Raw genomic sequence first — 9,430 nt, 5'->3', positions numbered from 1 at the left:
GATCTTGGCCTCTCCTCCTCAACTGATATTGGTCGAGTTAGAATATTCTGTCAAGTGAGCCCACGCTTACAAGAACTGTTATATTTAGTGAAGTCTCATCAAACAAGTTACAACTACAAGTACTGTTGGGAAAACAAATCGGCAATCTTACAACGTGAAACAGGCGGCTCCAGAGTAATAAAACTGGGCACAAAGGAGGATCTGGATTATTCTAAGGTTGAGAGAACCAAGCAACGCCACTAATCAAAGTGAAGGACCTTGTTAAGTACTTTTATAAATGGCCGGATGCAAAGGGAAATTATTGTCTAAATATCTGAAAGCTACCTTGCAACAATTGCGTTATTTTAACTTTTGGGGTGAATTAGCTGCCTATCGTGGTCAGTTTAATAACACTTGCAATAACATTTGCCAAACCGAAAAATCTTTAGACAAATTATCCAGCTTGCATGACTTTGATTTTACTTTGAACCCAAGACAAGATGAAGAACTAAACATTGAATTATAAAGTCATATACAGTCTGATAAGGCATTCCAAGCCTTTATGGGATGAAATTTCTTTTGTTAAAAAGAAAAATGTAATATGCGGTGTCATTTACAGCCAGCATAAATCTCCAGAGCGTTTTCAAAGCTATTTTGAAGGAACTATAGAGAAATTTACCTCAAACAGAAAGCAACTTCTTATCTCAGGAGATTTTTACATTGACTTGCTAAAATTTGAGACTTCACAGTATAGCTACGATTTCTTAGTGTCTCTCCAAAGCATTCCTACTATTGATACTATTGATATTCCTACTATTGATAAACCAACACTTGTTTATAATAATTTGGCCACCCTTATCGATCATATTTTTGTAAGCAATCCTGAACAAGTGAAAATAAGTGAAAATTTGATCTCTAACATAAACGACATTTCGTCCAGTTTTGTATCATAGTCAGTCAGGGAAAAGCCTATGAAGTCTCATAAAACTAAGGTCTGCGATTACTTTTGGTTTTCAATGGACTGATTGAACGACAATCTTTCCAAGTTGACTGGAATGATATTAGGGAGTTTAAGATACCAGGAGGGCCGGCTGGGTGGACGGCAGATCAGAAGTAATCTTCGACAAAATACTGTTTCTGCGCATGTGTAGGTTTTGGTACTAGCCGTTCACACTCCGGAGACCTTTAGTGGACATTATGAAAGATCGAGTTTTGCAGACCACCGGTAAACATGAGTTCTTTTGCCTTTATTTTGCGCTCTAATCCTAATCGAAATTGGGAAGTTTTATTTTTGTGTTTTGTAGGTGCTGCCCTGAACTTTCTCGTTTTAGAACATTGTAGTTGTGAGGCAAAATAACTATATTGAACATGATTTTTCTTGGCTGTTGTTGTCAAAGAGCATTCATAGTGAATTCTGAATAATTAACACCAAAATCAGTCTAATCTCTTTTATTCAACTGTGAACTATAATTAGTAGGTCTCATATTTTTAGCATAAATCTTTTTCATGATTTCCTTTGAAAAGGTGTCTTTTTCAAAATAATTTAGTGTGAGTGAATGAAAAAAAATGATGAATGAAGTTCAACTGATAAACCCAAATTTTGCATTTGAGTAACATAATTGTTTATCTTTTTTTGGAAAAATTGTAGCAATAGCAATGGAGTGGAAAGATGACCACGATGTTGTTCTTTGTGGAGAAATTCTTGTGGCAAAACCTTATCCCTTCAAAGCCCAAACAGTTGAGAGCAGAGGTTGTTGGGGGTAATATAGCCATAGCCATATAGACACATTGCTTGTCCAGTAGGGGATACAGCATACTGGCCCAAGTATGTTAGAAACTGTAAATCAGCCAACATACTGGCATCGTGTTTCTTGCCTTGCTAGACATTGTTGGGCGCCTTACAGGCAGCACACGCTTTTTGGACGCTCTTCAAAATTTTCAATTTTTAGATCATACTATACTATTATTTACTATGGCCCTATCATATTTTAGGAGGGCTTCGATTTCAAGCAAACCACTGAGCTCAAGCTGTTGGCGTTCTCTGTGTGAACTTGGGATAACAAGATTTAAACCAACACGACGGGGCTGTCGGGCCGGTGTAAGGAAGCAAAGGCCGCTGTTTACGTGCGAGAGACCACCTCTACAAAGCTCTACACAAAGCATTTTGTCTTCAAATGAAAGTTGTTCAAATCTTTCCTCTTCTTGTGAAAGGCTACATCTTTACGGAAATTTGCATATTCCTCCATCTTTATCTAATTCTGGAATATTACCATCAATCTCCAATAAACCTGATTCTTCCAAGCGAAACAACAATAGAAGAAGATTAAAGGACGTGCCAAAGAACAATAGAAGGAAACTAATCTGCATGACAATGAACTGTCGAAGCGCTAAAAACAAAATAGCAGACATCGCTGGTGTAATAGATCAACATAAACCCGATATCATCTTTGGTACTGAATCCTCGTTAAACTCGAACATCGAAACTAACGAAATATTCAGAAAAGACCGTCCTGATGACTGCCACGGCGGAGGTGTTTTCCAGGCAGTGAAAAACGATATTATAATAACACATCGTTCAGACCTAGACACCGACTGCGAAATTATACAAGAAACAAGAAAACAAAATCACTGCTATTTGGATCACATTATCGACCAAATTCTTCCAACGTTATAAGCCTCGATGAGCTAGATGCATCACTGTTAAAACTTGGGAACAGTGTGCATAAAAATAACATCATTGTTTCTGGTGATTTTAATGCTCCTGATATTAGCTGGGATACTGAATATTCAAGCAAATCTCCTTCCTCCGATAGACTGTTAGAAATAGTTGATGATCATGATCTAAGTCAACACGTCAAAGAACCAACTATAAGGGATAGAAATACACAAAACATCTTAGACCTAATTCTCTCCAATGATTTCAACATCATCAAAAATGTCAGCGTCGTTCCTGGTATTAGTGATCACAACATTGTGTTATTCACTGTGAACACTTTTTGCCGAAGAAAGAAAAATGTCAAACACAAAATATTCATCAGAAAAAAAGCCAACTCTACTCGTATTAAAGAAGAACTTACAAAACTATCACTTCAAATGGATACTAGGGGCTTTAACTCAATCGACGAAAAATGGAGCTGCTTTGAAGATAACATCCATCGTATAATGGTTTCTTGCATCCCCTCAAAGTGGACTAGCTCAAGATATAATCTACCATGGTTTAATCATTCTTTGAAACGTCTAGCCAGGCGTAAACAAAGGCTTTACAACAAAGCAAAAATTTCTGGAAAACAAAATGATTGAAATGCATAAAAGGCTTAAAGAAGCAAGGAATGCACATATTTCTGATTATCTAGGTGAATCTATTGAAGAAAACCCTAAGCGATTCTGGTCATACATTAAACAACTGAAAAAAGAAGAGCCTGGGATTGCAGATTTCGAAATAAATGGCTCCATAATTAGCGATAACAAATCAAAAGTTGACATACTAAATAATCAGTTCTCAAGTGTCTTTACTCAAGAAGACTTATCAAACATCCCTGATATTGGATACGACAGAATACCAGCCATTGACAGTCTGTCTATCACCACTAATGGAGTTGCAAAGCAGTTGTCGCTATTGAAGACAAATAAAGCATCTGGACCTGATGCCATTCCACCGTGGTTTCTAAAAGAACATGCAGCTGAGATTGCTCCTATTCTAACTAATATCTTCCAAGATTCTATTGAAAGTGGAACGGTACCCAGTAGATGGAAATCGGCAAATGTATGAGGCGTCTTTAAAAAAGGGAAAAAGTCTGATCCTTCCAACTACAGACCTATATCTCTAACCTGCATAGCATCGAAAATTCTTGAACATATTGTACATAGTCATGTGATGAAACATTTTGAACCTTATAACATACTAACAGACTGTCAGCATGGCTTCAGATCAAAAAGATCTACAGAACTTAAGCTAATACTTTCTATTCATGATATGCAAGTTCCCTACAACAAAACAAATCTATTCATGCTGCCGAGTTAGACTTTTCCAAAGCCTTTGATAAAGTCCCGGAGAAGCGAAATTTCGAAGAAGCGAAATATCAACGAAAATTCGCGCTAAAGGGAACAAGATATCAGCGAAATTTCGCAAAAATCGAGGAGGCGAATTTTCGAACAAGCGAAATATCAGTGAAAATTTGTGCTCACTGGAACGAAACAGCAGTGAAATTCCTCAAAACCGTTACACTTCGACTGATTTTTGGACAAAGTGTTCCCACGCAAGAGAAAATATACTGAAGAACTCGGTCCTACAGCGAGTTGCTAGATCTTTGTTACTTTTTCAATTAATCTTCATTGCCTGCAAAAACATCAACATCACACGCAATAATAAAAATAACGTACCATATCCAAATAGCCACTGATCCTGGTAACCCAAATTTCCACGTGTATGTTCGTGACAAGCTTAATTAATGCCCTGGCCTGGGCAAAGGAACCAAGAGTAGTTTTCCTTGGCACATTCAAACTTGTTGAAATGCCGTTCTCTTGCTAAATCCTCCAAATACACTGTAAAAGATTAATAAAACTTTCGTCCATCTGTAAAAAACCATGCATCAAACCCAGGCTCTCTCTGTTCTCAGATGAAAAGAATCTGTGACTCGATAAAGGCCTTTGCTGCTTCATTCAACATCCTTGGCCGTCCTGATCTCACAAGATTCTCTGTAGATCCAGTAAGCATCATCCTTCCAACAGTTCTAGCAACCCTTGGATAACTTACTGATAAGCTCTCAGTCTTCAATTCCTTGAATATCGCTACAGGATGAAGACCTTGTCCAAGAAGAGATTGAATTCGCTTTCGAGTATAAGTCGTCACTTTTGGCATGATTGCTCATGAAAGAATAATAATCTCACATGAAAGTGATTTTTATGTGTATCAAAAAGTACCAGTTCCAATTGTCATTATAATTAGAAAAACATATGCTACTTTGAAATCAAATCTTCAACCGATTGGTACATGTCTTTTATTGCAGGATCATAATAAGCAAGCTTTCTGCCCTCGGGTCCAATTTTGTAGCCGTCTTGCAACATACAGCCTGCAATGGTACAGTTATCCAACATTAAAAAAATATCAACAAGTCGAGCATCCTTGATGTCTGCTCCGATCAAGCGAGCAATCAAAGAGGCCTTAGCAACTGTAACCAACGAAAAAACTTGCTTTTGTGTAGACTTTCGAAAAGTCCTTCGTCTAGATACGCGCAGAAGGAAGGACTTTTCATACTTGATTGGCGCCAATTTAGCGACCCAAAAACGGGTCGTTGAGCTAGGCCAATCAGAGTAGTCCTCGTGGACCCCAGGGGATAGAGTTGTCAATCAAAATTTGCCACACACAGTGAAGCGTGATTTTCAAACATATTATGCGACCATCAGAGGAAAATAATTGAAGAATATCTGTCTTGCATAGATCTGTTTGTGTCTTCTCCAACCGGAGCTGGGAAAAGTCTTTGAACTAGTCCCGTACGCTTTTGGTCGTTTACTTGGAGCGGGTGGCAATGTTATCATCTTCGTAATTCTTCTACTGATTTCACTCACGAAAGATTTGGTCTCTAGCTGGTCGCTATTTAGGAGACAACACATTTAAAATCTTAAGTGTTAACGGGTGTCTGGAAGTCCCGAGGTGATTCTCAACGACTATCAACACATTTTTCGTTGAATGGAACAACAAATTTTAAAATTCATGTGTATTCATCGATGAGAGTCATTGTATCGCTAAATGGTAAGCTTAAGTTTCACTAAGATGTATCTTTTAATCCCGGTCTAGTACATCTCCTACACCTGAAGCGTACCTGATCTTTCATGAGTGAAATCAATTGACTTTCTTGACGATTCGAAGCTTTCCGTTACTTGCTAATCTTTCAAATATATTAGTCTTTCGTTTCTATCAGCACAAATCACGGCACAAGTGTTGGTCCAGAAAATACCACTGGCGATCTCCTTTCCAAGCAGTGACTCGAGATTGAAAAAAAGCTTTCATTTTATTTCATCTTTGTTTCTGATACCTTTAGCACAAAGTTAACAAATTTCGGATTGCGCCATCAAGTTCAGGGCTTGCGAATGACGTCATCCCCTTTTTGGCGTGAGACGCAAATGAAAACTTTGCAAGCGAGACAAGTCGAGCTTTTGCGACTTCGTCGCTCGCTCATTCACTTCGCGTACGAAAAATCACGATTTGGTCGCCGAAACATTTTGTTCTGGGGTTATCGTGAGGTCGACTTGTGGCAAGTCTAGCTTTTGTGCTAAGTGCAGAATTATAAACAAGTCGAAATATCACCCCTTCAAAGGCAAAGTGGTAAGTTTGTTCTCCGTTCTATCGGTTTGCTCGAATTTTAATAATTTAATCAAGGCTATTTGCAGTAGCCATAAAATTGTGTACCAAAGAACTAAAACGGTCTTCAGTCTTTGTAGTCCTCACTCTTTAGTTGCTGACAGGCGGAAATAAATTTGCATTGGCTACCAGAAGTTGTGTGGTTTTGTTGTTATCACTGGCATTTCATGTGAAGGAAACTTGTGATTCGACATTATTTATGCTCGACTACACTGCATAAAAACGCTTTGGCGGGAATTATGTACATGCCCTTTTCTTGGCGTATGGATTGTTTGGTTATGCACATTGTTGGTTAGGTTTAACCGTACTAACAAGATCAAGGTTCCCGAAATACAAATGCGAAGCTGGTGAGTATAATTTATTTAAAAGATCCACTTAAATAGAACAACTGTTGGAAATACTTCGATAACTGACACATAAGCTTTCGAGTATAAGTCGTCACTTTTGGCATGAAAGAATAATAATCTCACATGAAAGAGATTTTTATGTGTATCAATAAGTACCGGTTCCAATTGTCATTATAATTAGAAAATCAAATCTTCAGCTGATTGACAAATGCGAGGCTGGTGAGTTTAATTTATTTCGCGCATCTGCAGGAAATTGCGATAATATCGGAACAATAGTTGCGTTGACTTTTCATCGAAATATCGCACAATTTCGCTCTCATTACTTTTGCACAGTACTGTACTTCAAAAATTAGTGACAGCCCTGAATAGGTGTGTAGTTTTTAGCTCAGTTATAACTTGTTCGTTTACTAATATGTACAACACAAATGTAATGTGCTAGTAATTAACCTCAGCAAACACAAACTTCTTCTTAAAACAAAAAGTCACTGTTTTCTTGGAATATGGCAAAATGATGTTATGGTTATTGGCAGTCGTTTACATTTCATGGCCTGCCTGTGACCAACTTATGGCACGAAATGTGCACTAAACAAACGAATAAAATAACACCTTTCGACAAAAAATTGCCTCTCCGTAGGTAAGACATTAGTTGCTTTGAAGGTTGAGCAAGATTAACAAAGCATTTGCAAGGTTTTCACATTAAGTCTTGTAATATTTCAGGAATGTTGATTGTGTAGTGGCCAATCATAGTAAAGTTCAGGGCACCTAATATTATCGTTGCTTTGTGCTGTTTTCACATTCCATACTGGCTTTTTTGTGCAACATAAATGTAATATCATTCCTTAAACATTTCAGGTGTTCACAGTTTTCTGAATTTGATACCAATAACCAATACAAAAAGTAAAAGCTATGAAAAGAACTCATGGTCTATAATAATATTTTCAGGGTTGAACCAGGATTATCAGCTCACGAGAAACCAAAATTCATTGTGTTTTTTCCAAAACTAGGTATTAGTGTCGTTCTCACTGTTCTGTTTTACCTGCAAGAAGAGTGGCCCCAGAGTTACCATGAAGCAGCGAGGTACAATGGTTATTGTGAACCAACATTGCACAAGCTGTGGTGAGGAATCATTTGAATGGAAGTCACAGCCTGTGGCCCTTGGTGGCAAATATCCGGCAGGCAATCTTCTGCTAAGCTTTGCCGTATTGATGGCAAGGGCATCTACCAGCAAAGTCTTGCTGGTCTTCAAGCACATGCCGCTATCAGCTTATTCTGCGAGGAACTTTTTGTTTCCAGTTGTCATCAATTACAGGGAAAGGTACCAAGCTGGTCTTCTATCCAAACTGAAAGCCATGAAGGATGCTGTGTGGAGTGGAGATGGACGCTTTGACTCTATGGGTAACAGTGCTAAATTTGGAGCCTACACAATGTTCTGTAATACACTTTTGAAAGTCATACACTTTGAAATATTGCAGGTGAAAACAAATTTCTATTTTGCATCGTTGTTGATCCACTGACCCTTAAACCCCTAAGAGTGCCAATTGGCACATAACCCATACCTTTCTCAATATTTTATGGATTGCTATGAATGTCAGGCAACAAAATTGTCTTGTAAAGATCTTCTCATTGAAGGCATAAAATCATGCCCTCTTCCCATCTATGTTATAAATGACCACCCCAATTATAACTTCTCAAGTTTGTTTTCTAAATACATATATGGTGTAAGGCATATGTCGCAATTTATGCACTGAGACCTGCAAAATAAGCTATAGTTAAGGGGTATGCCTAATATACGAGACAATTGGCATGTTTTTCAATGCTTTCTTAACAAGTGCTGATATTATTTATGTGATATGCTAATCATTAGCTTTCTAATGGTATATCATAAATAGGTATAAAGTTTGTATGTGTGGATGTACAAAAAAAAACATTTGCCTTCTAAGGAGGTAAAGGGGAGCAATGTCAAGTTGACATTTTATGATAATTTACTACAAATAGAATTGTACAGCTCTCATAGTAATCTTTTATTTTTTAATTTTGCAGGCACATGAGACTGGAGGGAGCTCCCCCACGGAGCTAGAGGGGGCAAAGCGGGCCTTTAACTTCCTACAGACTGCTGGTGTTGCCATAAAAGTATTTATATCACATCGTCATCGTGGCATTGCAATACGGATTCAAGAGTCTCAGGCGAGCTGCTCCCACTTTTTTGACATTTCGCATGTGGCACGCTCAATTGGCAAGGCAATGTTGAAGCTAGGCAAAGAAAAAGGTTGTGAGTGAATCAGTGACTGGGTGAAGGGAGCACGCAACCATCTTTATTGGTGTGCTATGTCCACCAAACAAGGCTTTGAGGAGTTGATAGCAGCCAAATGGAAATCATTCATGCTGCATGTGGCCAACAAGCATGACAACCACCCCTTCCCACTTGCCCATGAAGCTGAAATTGAAAACGGAAGGTGGATTAAGATAAGTACTGCTACCAGTACAGTAAAGAATTTACATTGAAAGAAATTGTGGAAAAACAGACCTCCTTGCTGCATTGAGGGGAGCAGGGTTGGCCCTTTCACCAATGTGTCCCAGGTTTGATTCATGAATTTGGGTGACATATGTGGGTTCTGTTTTCTCTCTGAAAACAACACTTGATTTGAGTTGATTTAGTCTCCCCAGTTAGTAGAGTACCTGTGCTCAGATAAATACGGTGGCTTGTAGGTGCCATATAGTAACTCCTTTTTTTTTTCAAACTCGTCAT

General features: G+C 38.2%; 1 protein-coding gene across 1 annotated transcript; it reads left to right on the top strand.

Moving 5' to 3' along the window:
* The first annotated feature begins 3,280 nt into the window (after positions 1 to 3,280).
* On the top strand, positions 3,281 to 3,748 carry LOC137995877 (uncharacterized). Its single transcript, XM_068841341.1, has one exon. The coding sequence runs from the start codon at positions 3,281 to 3,283 to the stop codon at positions 3,746 to 3,748; it is 468 nt and encodes a 155-aa protein (XP_068697442.1).
* Positions 3,749 to 9,430: the final 5,682 nt, after the last annotated feature.

The sequence above is a fragment of the Montipora foliosa genome, chromosome 3 (assembly GCF_036669935.1).
Source record: "Montipora foliosa isolate CH-2021 chromosome 3, ASM3666993v2, whole genome shotgun sequence".
NCBI classification, from domain to species: domain Eukaryota; kingdom Metazoa; phylum Cnidaria; class Anthozoa; order Scleractinia; family Acroporidae; genus Montipora; species Montipora foliosa.
The sequence above is the reverse complement of the archived record's forward strand: the minus strand, read 5'-3'. Positions and strand labels throughout refer to the sequence as shown.